At 52.1% G+C, this 27,307-nt stretch overlaps 2 protein-coding genes across 4 annotated transcripts in view; both read right to left on the bottom strand.

The window, feature by feature from the left end:
- Positions 1 to 883: 883 nt before the first annotated feature.
- On the bottom strand, positions 884 to 9,658 carry SF3A3 (splicing factor 3a subunit 3). The gene is made up of 17 exons (XM_076357249.1): positions 9,542 to 9,658; positions 9,415 to 9,462; positions 9,157 to 9,209; positions 8,556 to 8,661; positions 8,005 to 8,077; positions 7,513 to 7,604; positions 6,988 to 7,070; positions 6,464 to 6,602; positions 6,048 to 6,116; positions 5,610 to 5,677; positions 5,152 to 5,259; positions 4,775 to 4,844; positions 3,917 to 4,081; positions 3,692 to 3,802; positions 3,149 to 3,239; positions 2,169 to 2,224; positions 884 to 1,553 (listed from the first exon to the last, which is right to left on the bottom strand). Exons 1-17 carry the CDS (start codon positions 9,635 to 9,637, stop codon positions 1,476 to 1,478), a joined length of 1,506 nt encoding a protein of 501 aa, XP_076213364.1. The 5' UTR covers positions 9,638 to 9,658; the 3' UTR covers positions 884 to 1,475.
- Positions 9,659 to 16,748: 7,090 nt separating this feature from the next.
- FHL3 (four and a half LIM domains 3) overlaps positions 16,749 to 27,307 on the bottom strand; it is a 30,998-nt gene continuing 20,439 nt past the window's right edge. For 2 of the 3 annotated variants that reach the window (XM_076357109.1, XM_076357108.1), the window contains exons 2-6: positions 21,466 to 21,650; positions 21,211 to 21,385; positions 20,401 to 20,570; positions 20,033 to 20,219; positions 16,749 to 18,762 (exon numbers count right to left, since the gene is read on the bottom strand). In XM_076357109.1, the coding sequence (XP_076213224.1) occupies positions 18,611 to 18,762; positions 20,033 to 20,219; positions 20,401 to 20,570; positions 21,211 to 21,385; positions 21,466 to 21,621 (840 nt within the window). In that variant the 5' untranslated portion in view covers positions 21,622 to 21,650 and the 3' untranslated portion in view covers positions 16,749 to 18,610. The remainder of the gene's footprint in view (positions 18,763 to 20,032; positions 20,220 to 20,400; positions 20,571 to 21,210; positions 21,386 to 21,465; positions 21,651 to 27,307) is intronic. The other variant, XM_076357111.1, reaches the window with a different exon arrangement.

Genomic DNA, 27,307 nt, shown 5'->3' with positions numbered 1-27,307 from the left:
CCTGCCCTGCCACTCACCCCTATGGTTTGGGAAATTCTACCTGCTTTGGTGCTTTCCACGACACCCACATCTCCGTTGTAGAAATCTCTCTGCTTTCATTCAAAATTACCTGTTTAGCTAAGGAAACAGCAAAGACATGACTCCAAACAGGCTCCATGGCCAAGTTCTCCAAGAAGAACTATAACACTCCCCTTCTAGCTTATGATTTAGGCCCAGTTAGCATTCCCCAAGGACCTGGAATGGCTGAAGCTTGCATAGAGACCACTGAGGCTGTTCATTCAAAATGAAAGAGAAGACAATGCAGGCTGGCATCTCTCTCACCTTCCAAACCAGGGCAGCCACCACCCAGGCCAGGTTTGGACAACCTTATGAGCAGGATGCCGCTCCAGCACAGCCCAGCCCGGCTCCAGGGCAGGCTAGGAACAAACACCCACCAGACACGGCCTCATCCCAAGGAGAACAACTTTCCCCCAGGGCAGGGAAAGGAAAGAGCCCACAGCATTGACTCACCCTGTCCGTCTGCTCCCCGAAGCCCCAGCGCACCAGTGAGAGCCTGTAGCCGCTGCTAGTGGTGGAGTGCCTCCGAACACCACCAGCAGCTGCAGTACCTGCCGCACAGGCTCGCACCCTGGTGCCAGCAACCAGCCCCACCCCTGCCAACCACCGGCTGCGCAAACCATCACCTGGGGGAAGTGTTTGTTACCTGCTGCTCCACGGCATCTGGAGATGCAGATGGCCCTGCACAGCAACAACAGAGAAAGGGTTTTTTTGAGGCTAGAGATGTCACACAAGCCAACTCTATACCAAAATGAGACCCCACCTGAGGGGCTGGAGGGGCGGCGAGGACTGCCACAGTGCTGGAGAAATTACCACAAACTGCCCACACAGCACAACCTAAATCAAGCTCTATTATTAATTCTCTGAAAAAATCCCAGTGGCCAAACCTCCACAGGGAGGCAGGCCTGAGATAAAAGCAGCAATGCAAGCCAAATACATTTGTTTTGCAAAGGAGCCCAAAGAAAACCATATGCTTACAGCAAGATATAGTATAGGACCGTTACTCGTTGTCAGCATGCAATGTTCATGTGTGCTTTACAGAAAGTCAATCCTCATCATAAAAATTTCCATCAGAACAGGAATAAGAGAGAAGCAATTGTTTCTGACAATTCAAAACACGTAAAAAGCATTTTAAAAATACCATAATCAAATCTCTTCCTTCCAGCATATGAAAGGAGACAAGTTTCTCAGCACTTCCTAAATTAAAACCAGTTTATTTTTCAAGGTTGGGGTTTTTTTTAATATAAAATAACGTCACAAGTCTGCTTTTCACAAGGGGCTTACTAGAAAGTGATTCTATAAAGTATCATTGAAATCTATCTTCATGCACATAGAAAATCCAGAAACTGAAGAAGAGTCAGAGCTGCTGACACATCTCCACTTGCTTTTCAGATGTGAAATCCTTCACTTGGGAAAAGCTACAGCAGCCCTTGACGTTTCAAGTCTTCATAGGTCTTTTTATTCACCACGTTCCCACTGGAATCCTCATATTCCTCCTAGAATGGAATGAACAGTTTAGAGACACCTGGACACGGCCTGACTCGGGTTGTACTACAGCATTTGAATTTTAGCTCCAGCAGCACCTACTGAACACGACCATCCTGCCAAGAACCTCTCTGCATGAAGGCATGCAGTGGATCTACCAGCAGGCTCCGTGAGAAGAGCTTATCCAGCGCCAGAATAATTACAAGCTGTACTACAGGCTGTATTTCCCACAGTTGCCCTGCATACTGCTGAAAAATGGTTTGAGACAGAAGTTTAAGAAAAGGCACTAGTATAAGTGAACACACCGCTCACAACAGTTCCTTTTTCTTCTCACAAAGCAAAGATGACATTGGTACTGTAAGGCAGCGTATTAAAAGATTCTTACACAAAGGGCTGAGTCTGCCCTATCAGAACTGCTTTCCAATTCAGCACAAGAAGTGCTTTTCATACATCACCACTAACAGGAGCTGTGCAACCAGCAGCGTAGGTTCCCGCTTATCTCTCCAGCGTGCAGGGGACTCTCTTAGAAATTCTTTTGACGGAGCCAGACAGTTCATGCAAGGTAAAGGGGGGGGTTCCCATGTACACAGGACTAGAGACATCCAAATGCCTCTATAACATCTCACCTCTGTATCGGGCTGCCATCTCTCTGAAGCCTTCTGTTGTTTCAGCTTTGCCCACACTGTAAATACAAAGTCATACAGGATCTGATGCCATTTCCCTGGAGATACTAGTTTTTAATCTAGTAAAATATACACGAGCTTTTTTTCCCCCCACTTTCTTTTAAGACACTGTCACTTCAGCAGTCCGGGAAGTATCTAATACCATTACAAATATACCATTCCCCTGTTCAGTTTACTGAAAGGCACAAGAACTAAAGCAAACAAGGCTTTAAAGTGATCATTCAGGATGGGACACGAGACAAAGATCCAAAAACACTACTTCAGAGATACAGCTCCAAAGGTAATAGCAGCTTGTTTGGGAAATCAAGGCTTTACCTGTTTGGTTTCTTCCAGGCAAGAGTTAATTTACCTCTAGGAACCATAACCTGTATCTGTTAACCTAAGTGGGGCAGATTCAAGAAACAACCTCTGCATGAGGTAGCCTCCTCAAAACATCAGCACATATTAGCCGCATTAAATTATAAACACTAAGTCCTAAGCACTGTAGGCTTTCAAAATCTGCCTATAGGCTCTACCATTTCTGAAGGTTTTTCTGGCTTCCCCATGAAGATGATGACGAATATCAATTAAGTAAAGAGTTACGTGGGATGATGTAGCCACACTCTGCCTAAAAAAATGGTGGTCCATTGCACTTGGCTGAGAATTCATACACAAAGCACCACAGACAAAACAGCTGGCAACAAATGAACACTTCGCTGGCAATCCCAGCAAGCATCTACTCCTGCAGGTATCCAACAAAGAAAAAAAGCCACTCTCCTTTTAAGAGCTGGGAGGGATGGTCCAAGGAAGGATCATTCCACATGCACCATGTTTCTTACCCTCCTTCCCGGAACTACTCTCTGGTCATAGAGCAAGACAAATTTTTGGCGAGAGCTAATATGAGCATTATGCCACATGTTCCCTGTTCTGCCATCACTACTTACATGAGACTGCATCCTCAATCTGTGTGACATTGGCGAAATGCGCAGTGTTGGGAATGCCCAGGCATCTCATCCCGTGAGCGTGTCGCCACTCCTGGGGAGAAGAGGCAAGAGGTCAGTGTACGAGAGGGAATGCCACTTCATCCGCAATGCCAAAGACCAAAAGACATATTAACATCTGGACAGGGTGAAACAAATACTATCAAAATACAAATCTACCAGTCCTAAAAACCTCTATAAAAATATTTTTTTGGTATTTCAGACAGTAACAATACACTGGCAGTCAATAGGTGCTCTGCACCAATCAGACCTGGATACTGGAATTAGCGTTCAAACAAGAAGGGACTGTACAGAAATTTGCAGAAGAGATCTTAGTATGCCCTACATATTTTATAGTTCCAATCGCACAGCCCTGCAGCATCAGCCCAGACCCACATTTTAGAAGTGGAAGAAGTGACACTCAGGCACTCCAGTGGTTTACTAGTTACTTATTATAAAGATTATCTGAACATAGTACTGATATTTTTGTAGCAAAACATTACTTACCGCAAAGTGACGCTGAAAAGCCTTGGGCCCTCGGTAGGTGTAGTTACCACAAATCTCACAATTGTAGTTGATGTTTAAACCATGTAATTTATATAACCAGTATGGGATTGGCTGACAAGCGAAAAGAAACAAAGATTAGGCCAAATGGCAAGGCACGTTCAAACAGAAGAGTGGTGTGGAGTCAGTGACATCTCCCACTTTTGCAGACCTGACAATCTCAGTTACCTTGCCATCCCAACCAAGAGGCAGATTTTTAGGATTATAAATTATTTCATTTTCTTCATCTTCACTCTCACTCTCACTGATCTGCTCTTCCTCCTCCTCCTCCCTCTCCTCCCCTGTCCGTGCTTGCTTACGCTGCACATTCTCATGAGTGAGGTGTCTCTGTTCCTAGAGTGCGAGAAAACAGAAAGAATCGTTCACACAACATGACAGCAACAAAATAAGGGCAAACTCTTGCAGTGTGAAACACTTCCTCAATGTACAGAGGGAGGGGAATGGAAGACCAGTAAGAAACAGAGAACTCTCACTTTATTTAGCCCAACAACTTAAGTTTCTAGTATAACATTTCCTACTTCTAAAGAATGAAAAACTTGTACTACCATTAGCACTTCCAAGATGACAAGCTAACAGCAACAGCCACCCTGCTAAAAGCAATTGCCCCAAACTTAAGCAAGGACTTAAGGCATGCATCAAGGCAGAACAAGTAAAGGTTTGCAGTATCCTGTGACTTAGGCATAAAAATTATCTATGTTGATGTGGTGCCTAGAAAAAGAGAAGAAAAAAAAAAAAGACAAGACAGGCTTCTCCAAGGGAACATGTAGCCTCCGAATCTGGGTCTGTTCACAAAAGCCTGGCAAATATTTAGCTAATGGAAATATAAGTGTAATCCATCACATTCTACTTACTGACAGAAAAAGCTACCTGCTAACATGCACTTTAAAACATTACGATTCTGGACATGAAAATAACTCTTCTGGGCATGCTGTCTATGAAAGCACTGCATAAAGATGTGGATGATCTTCCAGTCAACAATTTGACAGCTCTGAAATAAAAAGCTCAAAGACAAAATAAAATCCTTACCCCAAGAACTTCTACATACTCGTAAATCTGAGCTTCCAGGAATGCAAGATCTTTATTTCTTTCAGTGTCTCTGGAAATAGATAAAGAAACTTTATGAAGTCCATTCCAGAACTGCAAACATCACGTGTACACTGAACTCCTAAAGACACATTTGACTTCTGTACAGCAAGAAAACAGGAACAAGTACCAAACAGCTAGTGTAAACTAAACTGTACACAAACTATTCAGCTCTGATATCTTCCATTTGGTTCTAACATGAAAACCTACTAATACTCCAAGAATCTCTCTGTCAACTATACAAGAGTGATGCCTATAGAATACTTCTCATCCAAGTGAAGAGAACAACACCAACCTGAGAACGACCTTTAGGAACTCACCTTTTGCTTCCTTTTGTCTTTGGATTCTTAGCAAACAAGGAAGGATCAAGTGCTTCTAGGGATTTGCCTTTAGTGCTAAAAAGTCTCTGAGCACGCTCTTCCAGAGTCCTGTGGAGAAGCAGGGAGGAGATGAGTCCAAACCATAGTTTTACATTTCCCAAGAACATGAATTCATGCAACAAAATTCTAAATTTAGCTTTTAAGAGATCATGAGATTTCCTACTATCTTTGTCTTCATTCCTTAAGCCAAATTTTTCTATACAAGAGACTTCAGTACAGGACACTTTTCAAAACAGTAGATCGCAGTATCCCCTGATTGGTTTTCAATGTTTTGTCTTTCAAACATCATTAAAGTAATACTTGTACAATAGAGACAACAAAACAAGTATCCCATAAAGGAATGCAAGACAGGAAGACCTCAAAAACTGAAAAGGAACTATGAAGAGGCTGCACCTTACCCGCCACATTTTAGTCCCAGGGCCAGCAAAGCCGATTTTAACCTGTCCAGTCCCAGGGAGGCCAATTCCTGGTCAATTAAAGTAAATCACAATGAGAGAGAAGCTATTAAACAAATACAATATGGATGCATGTCCATTTTAACTCACTAAAAAAGAAAATAAAACCCAAACAACAAACAATGAACAGCATTCAAGAAAGGAATGTCAAGGGTGCACCACTCCTCACTGAAAAATGAGGAATGTGACAAATCTAACCAGATCTTTCAAGCTACATCCCCCTTATGGGAGAAATTAAGTCATCAGCATAATCAAAGTTTTATTCAGAGAGCACAGAGCCAGAGGCAAAAGCACAGCAAGTAAAGTTATGAAAAGAAACAAAATTACTAAGCTTCCACCTGCTCAAAATTAAGCACTAAGTGCAGAGCACTGAAAACATACCTCCCAAGAGGAAAATGCTGAGAGATCCAGGTGGGCTCCAGCATGAGTGAGTGCACTGCTGGTCTCTTTCTGCCAAGAAAATCCACATGCAAGATCCTTGTGACATCCTACAACACTTCATGCAATATAATATTCTAACATCAAGAAAAGCAGTTCATTTCACAGAGAAAAATTCTCTCGCTAAACTGAGCAATGCGACAATAGAAAAGATACAAAATAAGCAAGCCTTAAAAAAGGTTCGTTTCAAACCGATCACGTTGGTTTTCAAATTCAAGTTAGTATTAAATTGCATCTTTGTGATACACAACTACACACCTTGCTATTAGACTTAACCTCAGTGATGACTTTACACAAATGTTTCACAGAAAACCAATCACAAATACAGAAGCATTCACACAGGCTTAACAACTGCTCACCGGCCAGCCAGGGAATGTCCCATTTTCCCACTTCTTCTCAAACTCAGTCTGAATTTTCCCAAAAAGTTCATTCTGGTCCAGTAACGGTTTCACTCGATCTGTGTAATCCTGTAGGTACTCAAGAAGCATTTCAAGGTACCTGGCAGAGTAATCACGAGCACAGGTAATTCAATATCAACCTCAAACATATTTCTCTAACCACATCTTCGGAAAGTAATTACCCTCTAGTACTCCAAAGGGAAGTCATCAAGATTCTGTCAGTTTTCAACACACGATTTCTAGATACACTAGTTAACAAGGATAAAGTAAGGTCCCTCCACATAGTAGAATGTGGCTTTCCACAGTTTTGCTGTGCTGCATGTTTTCTCAGGGCTCAGACACACGACTGAGTTACTATAGCTCAGTGACCCAATTTACGTGAGTTAAGTTTGACCGTTAATTATATTCTTAGCAGCTGTACACTTAAGAAACAAATTCCTTCTCATCAACTGTCATAAAAGAAGCAGGTAGGCAAAAAGGCTCACCTCTTATATTCAGCATTTTTTCTCTCCTTGGGAATATCGAAGAGTTGGTCAAACGTGGATAAGTAAGTGATATAATCCAATTTCTAAGAATGAAGAAGTTTGAGTCAGACTTTATACACATGCAGCCAAATTAACATCCAGTTTCCAGTTACCAGACCAGAAGAAAAGCACTAGCTCATGCCATTATTCTGGACTGCAGAGGCCCGGGGTTCTCTGTGCACTAACACATTGCCTTAGACACCTATCAGTACTTGGTGGCAGAAAACAGAGGCCATCATTACACTAACGATAGAGAGATATCAACTGCAGAGAACAAAAGAGGAGAGTCATGAAGCCGCATTCAGAATTCAGACGCTGTCAAGCTGTATGTGCAAAGTGACTTTGAAATAGCTATTTAGAAAAAAAAAAAAAACCAACAAACTTATCTACATAAGGAAAGAAAAACAACAAATAACCATGAACCAACCAAAGAAAAACCCCTCGGCCTTAAGCACTGAAGTTGCCCAGACACATGCAGCCACTTACCTCTGATGATTTCAGATTAATGTACTTGAGATAGCAGTCATGCAGATCTAAGTATCGTCCATACCCTTCCTCATCTGTGAACTCCACCAGATCTGTAGGAAAGATCATGAAGAGCTTTATTATGAGCTTAATCTTCCCCACTTATTATATATATGCTTTAGAACTTGAGAAGGACCAACTGTGGACTAATTTATGCTTAAGGAAGATGTTTACAATGCAAATGGGATACTCATTGATTAAACACCTGACTGCTTCTCTGTGTAAGCACACTAGAACATTCCTCAAGAGGAGCACCACTACTGTGGAATATTCCAGGGGGCTGCAGTTCAGAAGAATTTAAACAACAAAAGAACAATTTCCAGAAGTCATTTAGTAAAAGGGAAGCGGAACTCAAAACATGCAAAACAGATCAAACGACTCATTAAATAACACCTCTCAAGCAAGCACCATATTTTCACTTAAACTAGCCTCAAAGAAAAACTACAAACTTACTTTGAGCTTCTTCACTCGGGTTGTCTCTGGCCTTCAACAGTTCCTCAAACTCCACTGACATCGGAACACAGATCTTCAAGAACATACAGAAGTTACAGAAAAAAAATATTACTTCAGCTAGTGTCCCAGAATAATTAATATAAAATCACAGTAAGTTGCAAACAATAAAACTGCTAACTGAAAAGGTATCCAAAGCATTTCTTCACCATTACTTTTGCACAAAGAAAAAAAATCTGACTTTAGCCAGCATGAGAAAGGCAAGACCAAACACCAGCTCAGCAGCAGAACGTTCCTGAGCTAACACACAGCAAGCAGAGAACACGGTTAGCATCCTACATCTTCTCCTACTCATACTGCTCTCACAGGAGCTACGTACTGCCTCTGAAGCACCACCTAACCTTGAACATCATCTTTTCTCAAGTGACGTTTTAGTGTACTTAATGCTTGTATATTAAGGCAATTAAACTGGGGAAAAAAAAGTCTGTTTGTCATAGGGATGAGGTCCAACAGACCACAAATCACCTATTCTTATGAAGTAGATAGCTACTTACCTCATTTGGGTGCTTTCGGTGAAATTCCTTAATTTGTTTCAGTCTGTTGTAGAATTCTGCAAATTCATTTGGCCCTGAAATGGCACTGAGTTCTTCTTTCCGTAAGCTACGAGTTCATGAAAAAGGACAGGTTACAAGTGGAAAGGAAAACACGCTGACACTGATACAATCTTTTTCCAGGTCTAGTGCTGCATTTTGATCACACAAAGCTCCAGTAAGACTGACTGCAAACCCCAAAAAGTCACATCAGATCTCACAGTCCACCAGGCTTACGGTTTGAGGCTCCGGGTCACGTCTCCCACTGAACATGCTGTAGTCTCCACTTACAAACCTTCGAGGCACCTCACGGCCTCCCCCCATGGCTTAAACCAAGAAAATAACAAAATGCGTATATCCCGCATGTACATATCCCATGTGCAACCTGGGTCCTGCTCCAGTGGGTTTAGTCTCCAAAACGTGATTCCTGGTCTCACATAGCAGCATTACTCCTCGTATATTTACAAGTGACTTAAAAGAACCCCCAAGTTCTTCATCTGCAAAACACATCCAGCAGACGTTCAAGCGCACACACACCAGACGACGTGTTTGTACAAGCACTCACCCGTCCTTGTCGTCATACAAGTCTCTCAGGTTGCCGCTCACTTCCATGTACCTCTGAAAAACAAAAGAAAGCCCCAAATGCCACAGAGGACGTTACCAGGGGCAGGACCCGCTCATTCCCGGGCGCTCTGGCAGCACTAGGCAGAGGCCTGGCCTGCCCCGCGCTGCTCCCGGGACCGCCGCCGGAGCCCGCCCCAGGCCTGCCGAGGCCGCCGCCCGGTCCCGGTCCCGGTCCCGGTCCCGGTCCCGGCGCACTCACGTCCTGCATGGCCCGCGTCCGGTGGTCCGAGTTGATCTGGTCGCGGAGCTGCGGGGAGAGGAGCAGGGTGAGGGTGAGGGTGAGGGTGAGCCGCGGCCACCCCGCCCCCCCGCGGCCCCGGACGCACCGTGGACTTCTTAGTGAGCATCTCCTTCACCATCACGTCCATGAGCCGCTCCCGCTCCTCATGGTAGCGCCGCTGCTGCTCCAGGATGGTCTCCATCCTCCCGCGCCCGCCCGGAAGCCGCCGGCCCCCCTTCCGGTCCCGCCTGCGCCCCGCCGGAAGGTTCCGGCCCGGCCTGTGTCCCGCGGGAAGGCTCCGGCTCCGCCCGCGCCCGGCGCGGAGGTTCCGGCCCGGCGGGGAGGTTGCGGCCCGGCGGCAGCGCTCGGCCGCGGTGCTAGCGGGGCGGAGCGGGGCGGGGGGCAGCCCCGGTGCCGGGGGGAGAGGGGCCAGGCCCGGTGCCGGGCTGCCAGGGTCGGGCCGCAGCGCACGGCCCGCAGCGGCGCGGCCTTGGCCGCCTCGGGGCCGCCGGCAGGAGGCGGCTGCGGCCCGGCCCTGCCCCTGCGGCCCGGAGCCACCTCGGGCCGACGGGTCCCCGTCCCCCGGGCGGGACCGGGCCGGTTCCTCTCCGTTCCTCCGGGCACTCTCACGACGAGCCCCGGGCGTCACCGCCCGGCCCGGGCCCGGCTCGCTGCCGCGGCGGGGCTGTGCTGCCCGCTCGGCTCCCGGCCTCGGCCCCCGGCCCCAGCGCTGCAGGGCGGGCGCGGGGTCCCTGCCAGCACGGCGGCTGCTGAGCGAAACCCTCCGGAGCAGGAGGCCTTGGAGGCGTCCACCTGCGTGTGAAAAACTGGCCCGGTGCCACGGGAGCTGCCCGGGCAGGGCCGCGGTGCGGGGCGACGAGCGGGCGCTGGTGGCCCTCGCGTGGCCGTGCTGTCACCCGGCCACGGGGGAGACATGTGCCACCCCTGCACAGATGCCACAGGGCTGCAGAGAAGCCCGCAGAGATCTGATAGTGGCCCCAGCGCTTCCTCTGCAGATGGGGAGCCAGAAGGAAGGGATTTCTGCCATCAGCATTTGTTCCTTCGCACAAGTGACCTGCGCTGCAGTTTTAGGCGCAGTGATAAGGCACAGGAAGGCTGCTAACCTGACAGTACAGCCAAAGGAACAGCTTGCTGTTTTCTGTCCCATCTGCCCGCTCAAGAAAACAGCAGCAGGGGCTGAGGCCAGTGGGAGAGGTGTTTCAGTGCCAAGAGCAGCTGCTGGAGGAAATACAGGCATGAAGACAGCGGTGGTACCCACCCGGCACACTGCAGCCACGGCAGCGGGGTTGGAGGGGAGGGGAGGCAGGGCTCAGGCCGAAGCCCACGTCAGAGGAGGCCTGAGGAGCTGGAGGCCCCGTGGAGCAGGTCCCTGGCATTTCTGTGGTCTTGGCTCCCCAGTGCCTCAGCTGCGAGCAGCTATTTAGTCGTTCTGTTGCCAGGGAGAGACAGATCATTGCGCAAGTGCCAGAAAAGCAACAACAAAACCAAAGGTGCCGACAGCATGACCTGGACAGAATCTGGGCACTGGAGTCCACAGAGGGGCTTGCAAAGCTCCCCGGCACCCCTTTTTCCACCATTTCCACCACTGCTGTTATTAGGCTCGACATCCTGCTCTGGCAGAGGCCTGGCAGTACACTGCGTGCCCCTCGCTGCTGAGGCCACAGGGACACGCTGGCCAGGACCCCAGAGCCCCATACGGGTGGGTGTGTGCGGGCCGTGCCTGCGCTCCGCCGCCGGACTCCTCTGCTGCAGAGCACGGCTCCCTGGGACGGTGGCTGGGGGAGAGAGTGTCTCGCCGAGGGCCTGCGTGTGTCAGCCTGGGAGCAGGGGACTGGTGGCAGGTGTGGCAGCAGTTGCCCGCCTCGCCTCCCGGGTGCCCCCGGCACTCCAGCCCGGGGCCAGGCCCTGGAGCTGCCCTCTCTGCAGGAGGGGATGCAAGTCTGATGGTCGAGAGAGAAAAGGGGCTGGAGAGGGAAGCCCAGCAAGGGGCAGGCAGACCCTCGTGGCCAGGGGCAGGGCTGGATCCCTGCGCACGGAGCTGGCTGCATGCACAAGGCCCTCTGCAAATAGCTTTCAGCAGGGGAAAGGGTTGCCACCACGGTGACTGCTTACGCTTCCTAGTCTAGTAAATCAGTGAAGGAGAGTGTTGTGTTGTATGAGGCCATTAGCTTAAATTATACTCAAATAGTTAGCAGTCACCAAGAAAATGCTGTTTTATGCAGAGCAGCCGGGCTTTGTGCTGTCCAGGCTGTGCAGAGAGCCGGGGTGAGTGTGCGGCAGTCGCTGCCGGGAGAGGAGGGAAAGCCTTGTGCCCAGGAGAGCTGCGACGCTGCACAGCCCTGCCTGCCTGCCAGGAGTCCTGCCTGTCCCTCTGTGGCAGCGGCTGGACCCTGGCACTGCAGCAGCCCAGCCCAGCCCTGCTGGCCGCAGCACCCGGAGGATTTCTGCAGGCAGGAGCCCTCCTGATGGCTGCCTTCCAAGCCGCTCCAGGCCTGCCCGCGGCTCTCCCCAGCGCTGACCATATTTGGTGGCATAGACTGCCCAGAGATGCTGGCATTGGATTTGGGATCAGGACTGACCCCAGCCTTGGAGGCACAATGACCTTTCTCGAGAAGCAACAGCAAAGTGGAGAAGGCAAAGTTAAAAGCAGGAGACACTTGTGAAACCATTCCCATCTCAGCAGGCAGCAGCCTCGGGGCAATCTTGAGGGGTGGGAAGGGGCTGGGCTGGTGTCAGAAGGTGGGAGAGAAGGGAATGGAGGAGGGGAAAGCTAAATAGATACCCAAAAGTCCTGTTCCAAACACTGCTAGCACGGCTGTTTTCCGTAGTAGTATGCGTGCACAAATGCAACTGCGTGCACTCTGAAACAGCCTTGGCATCTCCCGGAAACTCAGCACAGCATTCGGCCTGGTAGCGCATGTGCCTGAAGTCCTCCTGACCATGGACAACTGCTCCAAAACTCGCTCATACCCACTGTGCAAGCGCAGGGCGTGCAGACAACACCCCCTCCTGCAGCCACGCAGCAACTCTACCCTGCACAGCATCCTTCAGCCATGCGCCCACATGCTGCCCTCTGCGTACACGTGCTCTTCCTCTCTGCCGCAGCATTGCTGCAGAACACACGCAACAAGGACAGAGAAAACAGGAAGAAGTACTTAGAAAATGTCATGGCTTTAATTACCCTTATCAAAATTATTGTGAGCTTGCTTAAGTAAACATTCACCCTGCACATTCCAAGACCCATCTGGAAGCTGAAGGCAGCCTTCATGCAGCATCAGGGCCCCAGCAGGCCTGCCTTTTGGGGAGCACTGCTCCTCAGGGCTTGCCCCGGGCCGGGGCGTCCAGCCCCGTGCAGCACTGGCTGCTGAGAGCCAAGGCAAAGCGTGCAGTGACTCTGAGCTACCTGCAGGCCTGCCTCCACCTTGCCTTCCTGAGAAAACTCTTGAGCCCCAGGAAGCAGGACAGACGGGGTCTTGCAGGCATGGTCGCTTAGCCCAGACGCAGTTGTTATCCATAGCACACAGCTTGTAAAATCACCTCCAGCAGCTGGGCTTGAGGTAAGGGCTGAACGCAGGGCAGGGAGGGAATGTTCAGGCTTGGCACCGCTGGGTGTCCCTGTCACTTGTGCTCATCACAGCCGCACAGGCAGAGCTCCTGGCCCCATGGCCAGCACCGTGCACCCACCCCGGTACAAGCCCCTGCGCCCCTGCGGCCGGGGGAGAAAACCCTCCCCATCCCACGCAGGTGGGATGCCAGCAGCTGGCAGAGTTGACAGGCTCCAGCAGCGTTACACGGTCATAAATCAGAGTCCAAACTGGAACATGCCTGAAAGAAATAAGCATGTAGGATCTGCTATGCAGCCTTCACTCTGTCTCTCATGGGTCAGAGCTGTTGCCCTTGGTACCTGGGAAGTGCAGACTTTTGTTGCCTGACAGGCTTTCAACAACGTGACTGTGCTTGAGTGACATGATCCTGGTGGAAGTCCTCCCACAGAAACCATGGCTGCAACCTTCCTCTTGTACTTGGATTTTAATTGCCTTCTTCAGATCCACCCTAAATGCCAAGGAGAGATCATGCCAGTACTTTGCCCCCACTTTACCAAATGCAAAGCTATAATTAAATTTTAACTCACAAATAAATTATTCATATTTTTCTACCACACATGATAAATTACTTTAAGCCAAAAGCAACAACAAAAAAATTGGGCTTAATTATGGCAGATAAACATGATCCTGCCCTGGGAACAGCCAATTCACTGAGGAGAGAATGATACTGAAGGTAAGACTATTGTCTTTAATTACTCTCTTGCACTACAGGCTGCCCCAAAGTACGTCATTTCTTCCTCATGAATGCCTGTCTAAAAATAAAAACAGAGATAAGATTCTGAACTTAGTGTTCTTCCATTTCCCTTTGCATGAAACTTCATCCCTGGAAAGGGAAGGAGTTGAAATCTAGCAATGTTGCATCCAGGCACATTGCCTCTTTATTTTGGGCTGCTGGCATTAGGAGGGTTGAGGTGGGACAAGACCAGCTCCTGCGTGGCCTCCCTCCTCCTCATCCCACAAATGGCAGCACATCTGGAAGAAGGTTTGCTCCGGTGGGAGAAGGTTGCTCCAGGAGGTGCCGTTCTGTCCTGGGGCAGCAGCGCAGCCCCTGCAGCCCCTCGGTGCCATGTGCCGCAGCAGCAGCCTTTGTGCCCATGGCTGCGGGACAGACCAGGGAGGGACATCGCACAGTTTTCCTGGAAGGAAAGGTGGGACGATGGGAGCAAACCTACTTGTGCTGAGATACTGCTCCTTCCCCACCTCCCCAGGACCTTCACTAGGCGATGCCCTGGCAGGGTGGGGACAAAGGGACAACTAAAAAAACCTGGGGGAGTATTCACAGGGTTCAGCCTGGCTATAACCACATCCCTACCTCCTAACACTAGAGACAAAGGAGAGCTATTCACCCTTCAACACTGGCTCTCCCACCAGCCCTGGGACCTGCAGCGATTGTCCTGGAGACCTGCCTGTTACCATTGTGGGGCCAAGCCCGAGCCTCCAGCTTCACCCAGGGCCTCCAGCTTCACCCAGGACCGGCGCAGCCTCCTGACTGGTCACCTGGAGGGACGCAGGAGCAGCCAAGGCAGGTCCGTGCTCGGTTTGGGGAGCTCAGATGAGGCATTACCAGCACAGTAATCTGACACGCTGTCTGAACCCGTGTGCAGCTACAGCTGGAAAAGGGGCAAACACCAGCAGGCAGCTGGGAGCTGAAATTAGCCCTTCCCTCCTGCCCAAATGCAGGCAGAGCTCACTCCCCAGCCGTGCAGCTCCTGTCAGCTCTGGGACACCGGCACACGTCACTGCCACACAGACCATATCTGACACACCAGTGGCTCAGCCCTCCTCCGGGGGAAACTCTGGCTGGAAAGAGAACAAACCCCTGGGAAGTGAAACCGCTGCCTGCGGCAAGCCCAAGCCAGGAGCAGCCGTGTCCGTCCCCAGCGGAGGAAGCACACAGCCGGCAGACGCCCAGCATGGGCACCGCTGCACGGCCAGCAGCGAGCAGCCATTGTCACCACTGAGCTAAGCTGCTTCTGGTGCCCTGGTCTGCGACACCAGGCTGTTTCCAGGCACTGGGGAGCATCATGTCCCTGTCCCCATCCCCATCCCTGCCCAAGCCCTGTGGCTGCACCAGCCAGCCCATGGCAGGGTCCTGCTCTCACCCCAGCACTTACCCTGGCCCAGAGCAAGCAGCCCTCTTGGGACACCTCGCTGGGGCTGGGGCAGGCAGTGGCTTGGACCTGCCTCTGCCCATTTGGGGCTGCAAATGCAGTCCCTGATCCCGTGCTGGTGGCACAGGCAAGCACAGCTTGGGCACATTTGGTTAATGCTGGGGCCTCTTTATACACCCCCAGTGCTGCCCTGGACTCCCAGCAAGTTTCCTTGCTCCCACCTCACCCCGTGCAGCAGCCCCAGCCCTGCCCTCCCCCCTGCACTGTTCGCCTGTGCTTAATAGTATTTTCATGACTGTTTTAGACCCACACTCTGGGAGTCTCGAGGGATGTTTGTGCATGACATCACCCTCCCCCTCCTGTAAATCAGGCACTGGGCTGTGCATAGCCATGACCCATTCATGACAGGGATAAAATCCAGATGTTCCAGTGCTACGTGCAGCTGGGTCATTTCCTTTTTTGGCTAAAAACGTGAGGCTCTTGAGGCTGACTGAAAGAGGAGCCCGGGGGCCCTTTGTACAGAAACCTTTTGTGGTTAATCCCTGGAAACAGCGCTGCAGAAACAAGGGTTTGTGGTGCTCCTGCTGGAGGACAGGCTCAGCTGGAAACCTCCCTGGCTGGAGCTGCTCGCTCACCCTTTGAGGCTGAGCAGCAGCAAAACCAGAGCCTGGCACAGGTCACCGGGCAGCAACAGCAATAAAACTCTTACTTTTAAAACCCCATTAGCTGCCAGAGCAGGAGCCTTTGAAGGAGCCAGGAATGTGCATGCACAGAGTCTGTGCCAGGGTCCCACGGGCTGTGCCTGTCGTGCCGCTGGAGCAGCACCCGCAGGAACCAAGCCACCGTGCAGAGGGAACGGAGCCGGGTGCTGGGGCAGGCAAGCCCAGAGGAAGTCGTGGCAGCTGTTAGTAAATGTAAAGAAATCTGTGGAAAATAGTTTCAGATGTTAAGGGAATAAATGGCTCCCCGGCTGATAAAAGTGAGTAATGAGCATGCTCCACTTCGGGGAAAGCTGCCAGGAGACCACTGTTACCCCGACTGGACACTACAGCAACTTCCTCACCAAACCTCCTCCCGAGAGCCTACGTGTGTGGACTGGGGAGTACGTATCGCAGGGGGAAGGAAGCTTGTCTGCACAGTGGGATATGATTCGGTATCGCAGCGATCCAGACCAGCTCCCACGGCAGTGGAGCATCCTGGCTGCTGCTGAGCCCGACCCGACAGCCAGCCCGGAGGCATCGTGCCTGTGCAGCACTGGCACTGGCTGAGTCCTGCTCAGGCCCGTCCTGCAGAACAGCCTGCCCGGACAGACAGCAGGCACGGACAGACAGGCAGCCCTGGCACCAGGAACCCACTGCAGCCCCACAGCAGGAAGAGGGAGCTGCTGTTCCTCTGCCATAACCCAACGGGACTGGTACCTGGCGTGTGGTTTGGGGAGGGGGAGGCATGAGCACCAGGGGGATCAGCCATCCCCAGTACAGGGTTAGGGGCGAGGACAAGGCTGAGCAGAGCTGCAACACCAATTCAGACAGCGCTCTGCCCTGTGCCTGCTGTTCGAGAAACACATGAGAGCAAGCATCGCTAAAATGGTTTATTATATAAAGCCGTAGGAAATATACAGGAGGTTTAGGACACTTCCTTCTAGAGACTGCTCCAAGCTCCTCAGAATAGCAAACACAAACTCTGATTTGCCTGCATCAAAGCTTTCAAACGAGGGTTCAACAAGGATCTGAATACAGAGTTAATAACACTTCAACATGCATAACATTTTCTGTTCCTAAGTGAAGCCTGGGGGGTGGGGCTAGCCCCTTCATCCTGCAGTTGGTTACAAAATGACAGATATTCATGACAAAAGAGTACAAAAGGAAAAAAATCACAAGAAGATGCTTTCAGAAAAGCACGTGGCTGTCTAAGCAGGAAAGCAGGGTCAGCGTAAGTGCCCCAGCAAGACAGAAGCAAAAGGGATGTAGAGACAAGGCAGGCATGAGCATCCCACTGCAGAGGGGCCTTAGTGGGGCCCAGGGCCAGCTCAGCCATCAGGCAAAGATGGCTCAAACCCTCGTGTGAGTCTGGGATGACTAAAGATGTCCTTTTGTGTACAGTTAGGGCCAATGCAGGGACTTGGGAGATGCAAAGCCCCTCCTCAGGGCAGCCCACCTTTGCTTTGCTTCTCGTTTGGGACACAGCGAGGGATGAGCGTGGCTGGGGGAGCCACCGCTCTCTGTCCGCCGCAGGGGAGGACACTCAGCCCTGGCAGGAGCAGGCTGTGGACACCCCGACTGCCCCCTCGGCTGACCTCCGCACTGGAGCCCTGCGTTCCCACAGACCCTCCCCTCTGGCACTCCCAGCAGCCACCGAGCGCAGCCACAGCCTGTGGGCAACACTCCCCTCCACAAATTAACGAAAGGTCTTCATTGTTACCTGTGCCGCTGGCAGCTGGGCTCAGTAAGGCAGTCCCCGTCCCATGGTTCCCCGTGAGAGGGATGGAGCAGGAATAAAGCCCTTGGTGCTCTCAGCCTTCAGCACGCCCTTCTCTGGGGCTCAGCCAGGCGCATCTCAGGGGGGACCACCAGTGGGCCGACACCCACTAGCTCCAGCTCAGACACCGCAGAGGCAGCCACGGGAGATCACAGTACAGGTGGACAGGAATGGGGCAGGGAGGTGGGAGGAGCAGAACGCCCCGTACCTGCGAGCGATTTGAGCTCCTCATCCACATCTGAGTGAGAGCACCTCCACAGAGATGTGCAGAGCAAAGGGTCTGGCCCGCAAATGGTGAGGTGGCTACAGAAATCTGGAGGTGGATCCCACCTGCCAGGACACATGCTCTTCTCCTGGCAACACTCGAGCCTGGTGTCCCCAAACCTCCTAAACGCGGCAGAGAGCACCCTTCATGCCCGGGTTGAGCAGTGCCACAGGCCAGCCACACGTACGGAAAAGGCTGTGCTGGCAAAGCCATCTGCTACACAGGCCAGCACGACCAAGCCGCATGGACCAGGAGCTGCTGCCTTATATCACACAGAGCAAGGGAAGACATGGGCAAAAGAGAAAAGTCAGCCCTGTGCCAAGGGGAGCAAATACATGCTGCCAGCGTGCAGATCCAGCAGCCCAACGCTGAAGCTGCTGCTGCTGCCCTCTGCTCAGCTGGGGCCCTGGGCTCAGCTTGTGCCTGGTCAGACAGGAAGCAAAAGGAAAGAGTAAATAATGGGGGGTATTGAAGCTCCTTTTTCAACTTTATTTAGCTTTGACTCTGCACAGAGCCATAGCATAGCGTACTCTAGCCTTCAGGGAGGGGCACAGGAACTCCCGGAACACACCGCGGTTCGGGGTCAGCCCCCATCTCTTGTGCCTCGTGTGCTGCCCCTGAAATGTTGTTGGGGTATCTGGCACAAAGACCCTGAAGAATAGAGAAAGCCCCTGCCCCACGGTGTCCTCGGAGGCTCATAGGTCGCTGCTACAGTCGCGGCACAGGATCTCATCATTGTCAGGGATGAAGCCTTTCCCGACCAGCGAGGTGTTGCAGCGGGCACAGTTAAAGCAATTATGGTGCCAGTGACGGTCCTCAAAGGAGACATATTTACCACCGCCAAAGCCTACGGGAGGGACAGAGTGCAGCGTTAGAACCCCTGGGAAAACTGGGACGAGCTTCCCACACAGACCAAGTCTTGGCCTGTTCATCTCTGAGTCAGGTCTTCACACGCAGTGCTGCACTGTGGCACCCAAACACCCCCCAGTATCGAATGCATCTGAAATACAAATCTCCACTCTTGGGGGGGAAGAGGTCCAAAACGATTTCACATCAGATTTTGCAGGGTTGAGATCCTCGGACCGGAATCACCATTTTCTCCCCAGAGAGGAGCAGGGAGCGGAGCTGCACCATCACAGCAAACAAGGGAGCTGTCAGGAGCTCCTGGCAGCACTGCTTGGAGCAGCTCCTTCCAAGGACAGTGCTAGTGATATCCTGGGAAAAGCCCTCCTGCCACCAGCCCAGGGCCAGGCTCCTGCAGAGGCTCTGTGGGAAGCTTCCTTCCTCTGCCAGCAGTGGTTGGACTTGTGGGCTGTGACCCCCTTCTCCCTGGGACTGCGACAAACTGATAAGGACCAGACGGGAAGCAGGGTGCCCAGGAGCTGCACTGTCTTCAGCCAGAGTCATCCTCTGAGTCACCAGCTGATTCATGTCTTTGCCTGCCTTCCCAGCAGCAAGAGACACGAGTTGCAAAGGGAAAGGTCAAGTGGGGGAGGACAGGGAGGAGGCCAGACCCTCTCAGGGGTGTCTGCAGAAGAGGACCCTATGCTTCCCCTGTCTTAGGCAGGTATGACAGGTCCAGACTCCCCTGCAGCAGCTGCTGCTCCAGCTGTGGCTGGAAGTCTCTGGCTTTCCTTGTCTGTGAGCAATCTTTCCATAGGACGTGGCAACCAGCCTCAAACAAGGCAAGCTAGAGACACGAGATCACCCTGTAAGGGGTCATTTTGGGAGCCTTTACCCCTGGGCAGAGGGAATTCCTCCCACGGGGCACAGTTCACCGCTTTGAAAGATGCAGATGAGGGGACACACATGGCCCTAGGACCACTGCAACAGAGATCCTCTCTCATGGGGTTCCTTGGAAAAGCAGCTGCCGTTGTTTCTGTGAGGGATATACCTAAGGGCACCTTGCTCTCCCCAGCATTTGTCCCCGGGAGGCCTGAAGTGCCTGGAGACACTTGAACAAGCCTGCATGGTGGAGATGTGTATAAGCATCATAAGGGCCTGGGTCACATGTGCACTCAAGAGGGCAGCTTCACCCAGAGAAGTCACCACATGTCTGGAAGGAGGGCATGCCCTGCCCTGCAGAAGCACCCCATAACCAGGGCCATTCTGCTTACCTGTGATGGGCTTTGTGCAGGCACTGCACTTCTTGGCATAGAGGTTCCCAAAGCACTTGATGCAGTACGGGTTGTCATCCTGGGAGGTGAACTGCTGGCCAGCCAGGGGGGTCTTGCAGCCTGTGCAGACGAAACACTCCTTGTGCCATGGCTCATCCCGGTAAGTCACTCCTCCCTTGGTCAGGGTCTGCGGGAAGAGAGCACACACTGGTGACACACGGGCACAGGGAAATGGGCTGCAGCGCACAACCAGCGGCTAGCCGGAGTGCTGGCACCTGAACCCTTCTCTGGTGGGGCTCAGACAGGACTGGGGAACATGTCCCTGGATCAGAGAACTCAGGGACTTTGGGCTGTCGGGCCAGACATACCTTTTTGCAACGAGTGCAGCGAGGAGCGAACTTGCTCTCATAACAGGGGACACAGTAATAATCCTTCTTGTCTGGGATGAAGGATCGTGACCCGATGGGCTGCTGGCAGCTGCTGCATATGAAGCAATGTTCATGCCATGTTTGTCCGTTGTACTCCAGCTTACGGGATCCTGCAGAGAGAGCCGTTCACAGTGTGACAGGAGAGAGAAGCACACGCACACATAGGGAACATGGGAGGCTGTGCAGGATAAACTGTGGTCCTGCACACCTGGCTCTGTGCCTGCCCTCCCCATGGCAGTGCGGGACCGCAGGCAGCTGGAGAGGGGAGGCTCCAGGCCGACCCCACAGCCGCAAGGGGAGAGCTGCAGGAACATGCCCCTAGCACTGGCACACAGGCTGCGGCAGACGCCTGTTGTAACCTACATCTGAAGATGGTGCCAGAATGGCCAAGCAAAGACACTCCCTTGCCTCAGGCCATCTCCAGAGACGCTCACACACCTTCAGTCATTCCTTTTCTTCTAGTCAGCACACACCAGAAAGTGCCCAGGAAACCCTTTGTTATCTCCTCCCCAGCTCACTTCCCCCATGAAAAAGGGGAACAGACAGACAGCTGCTGTAGTGATCGCAGCTCGGGATCCTGCTGTCTTGCCAGACAAGCAAAGTGCCTGGCCCACTCTATGCAGTGACAGTGGGGCAGAAGAGCAGAAATTCAGCTCTCTTCCTTGCTGCCCTAGTATTGGAACCTGCAGCCCCGGCCAACGCTGCTGGGACCAGGAACAAACTGCAGTGCTCGAGTCTGCCTGCTCCTACCTGGCATGACTGTCTTCTCACAGGCAATGCATTTGGAGGAGAACTCGCTGCAGTAGCAGTCATTGCACAGCAGCTCCTCGCCTTGGCAGGTGAATGGCTCGTCAGCCAGAGAACGGTCACAGCGGAAGCAACGAAAGCAGTGCTCGTGGTAATGGCGATCCTCATAGTACAGCTCCTGGGGAGGACAGCCAAGATAAGGAAGGGACAGATAGCCCCAGGGAACCGCCCTGCCCGGCCGCAGGGGCCCATACTCACTCTGCAGTCATGGCCGATCAGCTCTTTGCACTCATCACAGGTGTTGGCAAAGTGGGCATCATAGCAGGGGATGCAGTATGGGCCGTTGTCCATCTGGATGTACTTGCGTCCATACAAGGACTCCTTGCAGTTGTCACAGTCAAAGCACTCTGTCATGGTGCCAGTCTGAGGGCCTCGTTCACCTGCTAAGAGATCAGCAGAGATGCTGGGTCAGTATCAGCTTACACTGCCTGAGATGTCCCTGCACAGCCCTGCCATCTCCAGAGGGCAAGGACCGCAAATCCCTGCGCTGAGCCAACAAACAGCCGCTATCAGGACAGGACACAGACCTGAGCTGCTGCACCTGCTCTGTGGCTGTACACACTTCCAAAAAAGCCTGCACACATTCAGGACCTGGGATGAATCTTGCTTCAGGTTTATATCAAGATCAACAGTTGGAACACTTAGGCACCACTCAGAGAAACCTAGACACGTAAACGTGCAGTTGAGCTTCTTACTGTCTGCCCTTTTGCTGGGAAGCAAAGTGTAAATGATGACCAAGAGAGAGAATTTTTTTGCTTGAAAAGTTTTGATTCGGCACCCAAAACAGGACTGTGCACGCACTGTGTGGGTGCACATCCACTGTCATGTCAGAGAGTCAGCCACCTTGAGGGAGATCTGTCTACCAAGCAGCCCTTCAGAGACCCATGCTCAGCCACCAGCACGGCCCTGGACCAACAGCAAGATTCCTCCTGATGGTCTGTGACCTGATGCTCTGCCTGATGGCGCTGTCAGTGTTTCAAATTCTGGAACTTCTCCAGAACTTTAAAGCAGCTGCCCCACGGGGAAGCAGAAATCAGGCACCCCACACTGTGCCCAGCTATGAAGCTACATCCCAGCAAACTGCTTTGCACATGTTGCTCCATGTGCAAGTGTTGGGGAAGGTGGGTGTTTTACAAGCAATAGAGGTGTTGGGGTTTTGCACGCAGGAGATCAGATGTCTCTCATTGCCCCTTCTCTCCATCTCAGACTAGAGGTTTGTGGAACTATTTCTCTTTCTTTGGAGCACTAATTCCAGAACAAGAGTATCTTCCTTCTGTTTGGTTTAACCTGGTTATTCCCATATGGAGTTTTCTACTTGCAAAATCACACCCTTCTTTAATACAGGTTGCTATCAAGTGTAGACAAGCCCATGGAATTACGTCTGAGCAGTCAGCTGCAGAGTGCCGAACACTGCAGTTTTCTTCATGAACCCACCCACTTCAGAAAGAGCTATTATGGCTCAATCTACAGTTTAGCATTTAATGGGGCAGCAGGGAGCTCACTGCCACCCTCTGCGCCTCCCTCCTCATGGGCTCCCCAGCCACAGCGGCCATTTCCCTTACTCTAGGAGGCAGCCTCCAGGGCAGGAGCCGATCCAGACAGCTCTGACTCATGGCAGCAAGCTCCCCAGGGCTATTCTTGGTCAAGCCACACAGCTCCCAGCTGTTGTCAAGCCTGGTATGTGCCAATAGGACTGCCGGTGAATAAATCTAGTGTTCCCACATGGCTACGTGACCAACAGAGAGGGAACAAAGTCCCTTTTCAGACACTCTCGTTACCCAGCTGCTGCCCCGGCCATCGCCTGCTCCGCACGCTCCATCACGGCAGGCTGGTGTGCGTGGCTGCAGCCGCGGGTGCAGCTCCATGGTGTGCCCCGCAAGCAGCGCAGGCTTGGGGACACCGCTCTGCTGAGCCTGCCCTCCAGAACCCTGACCGGCAGCCCCAGACTCGCTGCCCGTGGAACAAGGCGGCCTGGACAATTTCCAGTCTGTTACTGGAGACGGGGCAGGCGCTTGGGGCGGTTTGCACAGGGGAGCCGAACAGGTGCCAGGGTGCCGAAATGGACCCGCTGCCCCAGCTCTGCCCCTAGCCTGGGCTGGCCCCCCAGTGCCCACTCCCTCTGGGGCACGCCATGAGGTGCTCACCCGGCCGAGCAGCAGCTCCTGTGCCCTCCAGCACCCCACACGGCTCCCGGCTGCTTTTCACCCACCACCTCCTCCTCTGCCACCCCACTTGCCTTCACTCCCTGAAGCCACCCAGGACCTTTCTCTCTGGCAAAGAATGAAAATCAAATTAATAACCCTCCTCCTCCCAGCCCTGTTGAAGGAAACTTTCCAAGGTGTGTCTGTAATAAAAGGTCCTCTAATGAGCACTCTTACCCTGGGAGCCATGGTACTGCTGGAGCAGGGAGCTGCCATGTTTGGTCAATGGGCTGCACTTTATCTCTGTGGTCCTGTAATACGGGGTCAGAGGACACCAGAAAATGCAAGGGAAGGAAAAACAACTTGATGGGAGAAGCCTTGGGTTTTACCAGTGACATGGACAGTGACAGTGCTCGGCCTCCCGAGCACTGCTGCGCCTCACCCAGACACTGTCCCTCCGTAAGCCCCGGGCCCAAACTCAAAACAAGGGACAGCATTTCCCTGGGTGGGAGGTGGACAGGATAAACCCACCAACAATTGCTGGGGCTCTCGCGCCCCTGAACCACCCTGACGAGGCAGGTGCTGCTGCCCTGAGCGTGCGCCGTCCCCTGGCCACACATGTACCCTCGGGACCCAGTGCCAGCCACCAAACCACAGGAAAGCTACGGGGTGTGAGTACCAGCTCCACAGCAAGTGCTCAGGGCTGTGGCATGGCCAGAGCAAGCCCTGCTCCCCTGGGGCAGCTGAGCTATCACCATGATCGAAACAGGGATTAAAAAAAAAAGTGACAGGACAGGAACATTTCAATCCCAAATGCTGTTTGTCACCCAGGCCCCTGGCAGTGCCATTCCTCCTCTCCTCCACTACCGAGGGCAGCTGGCACTCCCGAGCCCACCAGGACCCCCAGCCAGCCTTGTGCTGGCCGAAGCCCTCAGGTGGGACTCACCGGCAATACTGCAGGCAGCACCGGTGGGTGCCCTGCAGTGCTGCTTTCACTGCAGGGTGCGCAACACAGAGCAACCACAGAAGAGGAAGTGAAAACCATATAAACCCTTTGAAAATTATATACTGAGGAAGACTTTAAAGCAGTGTGCCATGCTTGCCTCCGCTTTGAGTAGTTTCTCCCCGAAGTCTACCTATGTCTGTTGCACGCTGTGTGAGCCAAGCTCCTGCTCTCCAGGCTGTGGAGTCCGAGCAGGCTGGCAGATGCATGGGCTGGCAGATGCACGGGCTGCCAGCAGAGCAAGTCCCAAGAGCGTCACGTGGCTGAGACTGCTATGAGAGCGTACAGGATCAGACTCCGCGCTGCCTTTTCCACAGAAAAAAAGAACAGGCCCAGGAAGTTTGCTTAGGGTTATTTGTATTAGATAAGCTGTTTGCTCTCTTTGTTCTGGTCTTGCATGCAATGCTGGGCAGGGGTGTCAAAGCCCTATGCAACGCCAAAGCAAACTCTGCATCTTTGCCCTTGAGGACATAGCACTGCCAGAGACCAAGTTCATGGAGAAGAAGAAGGTGGGACAAAAGAAATAGAGTAAAAGAAATAGTACAAAAGCCCACAATTCTTACTGTGATTGTAATGAGGAACTTGGAAATTGCCTCCATTCACGAAGAAAAGAGGTGGAGTTTTAAAATGCATTAAAAAAAGAAACTTTAATTGAGGCTCAGATTTAGAAGGCACAACATAGGCAGTCACTATGCGTGCTAATTAGCATGTGCTCATACTCTGCTGTCTGCACCGCCCTGTAAACGTTAGCTGTGTGCTAGGCTGATGTAAGTAACACCTTCAAATACTAACCAAGGTGTTGCCCTAAAATGATGGGATTCCAGTTGCAAAGAGAGTGCTTGCTTGCCTATTACCAGATGGCTGAGGTCCCTGTGGGACAAGGTCTACTGGAGCAGGTCCCTCATACATGGGGACGGTGGAGCTGGATGTGGGGTATTCTCAGCTGTCTTGCTGGCTGTCTGAGGGCAAAAATAAACAACAGATATATGCCTGCCAGCTGCCTACCCTCTCTCTTTGACAGATATAGTTGCACTCATGGAGGAAAGGAAGTTCAGTTCCTCTCCTGTGCCCGTGAACAAACAGCTTTGGGAATAAGAGCTCCTCTCACAAACAACATTTAAAGTGCTCTGGGATGCAAATCTGATCAGTCTGGAACACAGCTCAGAATAGCTTCACGTATGAGAAAGGTCAGCAATTTGTCAAGGACGCACAGCAGAGTCCACTTTCTAATTAGAGAGTAACATGCACCTAACACCACCCCGGTGTCATTGTCCGAAGCAACACAGCAGATGGCTTAGCAACAGCCCCAGGAGATTATTACATTAATTTTAGTGTCTATAAACTGTGGACCTATTATGCAAAGGAGGCAGTACAGACTGTCCAGGGCCAGGCTTTCTGCTACACGCAATCACTTAAGAGTTTAACCAGCCTTCTGAGACGATTCCTGGTACAATGAACTCCTTCAGTGAGAGGTCTCATGTATATGGTGAACCTATAACCCTGTGTAACTTCACACCAGTTTGTTGTTTGTTGTCAGGTCACAACCAGCTGCTCCATGAAGTGATCCTACAGCAACCTGTAAGGCTATTCCTAGGGAAACACTTAATCTTTCCAGGACACAGGAATAGACCTGCCTTTGACTGTCTGTCAGGTTCCTGCCTATTCTCATCTTCCCTGGGCTGCTCTGAGCACAGCTTGTGCAGTTGCAGTCCACACCTAAACAGATATGCAGAAGAGAAAGCACAACCTCGCTGGGACAGGCGAGCGTTCCCCATGTAAGGATGAAACCGTCCAGGGACAAGGCTTTGGAAGACTGTCCTCAATGTGTTCCAAGGTCAGAAGAGATGAAGAACACTTTTTGTTCCTGTTGGCTTTCCAGAACCATTATGGGTCCTGGAATCTGCATTAAATTGTTTCTGCCTGCCACCGACCCTAAAAGAGAAACCAGCTGCTTGCTCTGAGGAGCAGCTCCAGCACTTCTGTTAGGCTGGGAACGTTTTCAGTCCATGTTTCCTGACACGGCTCCTGTGGATCCGCTCAGGGTCACTGCACCCCCCAGCCAGGGGCTGGCACAGCCAGCCCAGGCTCTCCGGGGCGGCGGGGGTCAGCTCCTTGGGGCACCGCGTGGGTTTCTCTGCACCTCCTCACGCTGCTGCCTCTGTCTGTACTCCCTTGCTCTGCTCCCAAACCCACGAGTACAACTGCAGACCCTGGCACAGTGGAACAACATCCCCCATCTGCTGTTAAAGGAGATCCTACTTTTGGGTGAGAGGCTGGAGGCAGCTTGCCAGAAAGGTGCCAAGTGTTTCATCAGGGTAACCCAGCCGGACCCAGCTTGCCCGGAGCACCCTCAGAAGCGGTGTTGCGTCAAGCCTTCACCCGCCTGCTTGTAGCACCACTGAGTCACTTCCTGCCCCGAGATCTCGCTTCCAAGCTGCCTTCCAGCCTGAGCCTCCCCACGGACAGCTCGGAAATCTCAAGTATGAAGGGCTGCTCCGGGGGGGCTCTGGCACAGTGAGGAGCAGAGTCCTTGCAGGGACCATTAGTACAGCCACAGACCTCACCTGGCAGCTCCCCCATCACCAGCACAATGGGAGGACACTGCAGGTCATTTCTCCAACACGTAGGGAAAATTTGGTTCTTACAGTCAGCCTCGGAGGAGGAGGCAGGAGACAAATTAATCAGCTGGGTGTAAGGCCACACAGCCCCCACCTGCACCACTGGGATGTTGCGCTTACGCATGCGCATATAGCAAGCTCTGCTGAGCAAGCTGCGCTACAGTCGTTTCCCCAAGCACGGGCAGACCAACCTCCTGCCCAGAGCAGTAATGGGCTGCTCTGGGCTCTGCAACAGATTTAGCAAAATGGCTGGCACAGTTGTAAGGAAACACCCTGCA

The sequence above is a fragment of the Aptenodytes patagonicus genome, chromosome 21, assembly GCF_965638725.1.
Source record: "Aptenodytes patagonicus chromosome 21, bAptPat1.pri.cur, whole genome shotgun sequence".
NCBI lineage: Eukaryota > Metazoa > Chordata > Aves > Sphenisciformes > Spheniscidae > Aptenodytes > Aptenodytes patagonicus.
Note: the sequence above shows the minus strand (reverse complement) of the source record. Positions and strands in the feature narration are given on the sequence as shown.

What these genes read in the sequence shown, in the direction of transcription:
- SF3A3 (XM_076357249.1), bottom strand. Translation starts at nt 9,637, where the DNA reads ATGGAGACCATCCTGGAGCAGCAGCGGCGCTACCATGAGGAGCGGGAG. An exon ending in TTGTATGACGACAAGGACGG is followed by an intron (nt 8,662 to 9,156) that starts GTGAGTGCTTGT and finishes ATGAACTCGTAG; the next exon opens with CTTACGGAAAGAAGAACTCA. An exon ending in CCCGAGTGAAGAAGCTCAAA is followed by an intron (nt 7,605 to 8,004) that starts GTAAGTTTGTAG and finishes TCTTTCCTACAG; the next exon opens with ATCTGGTGGAGTTCACAGAT.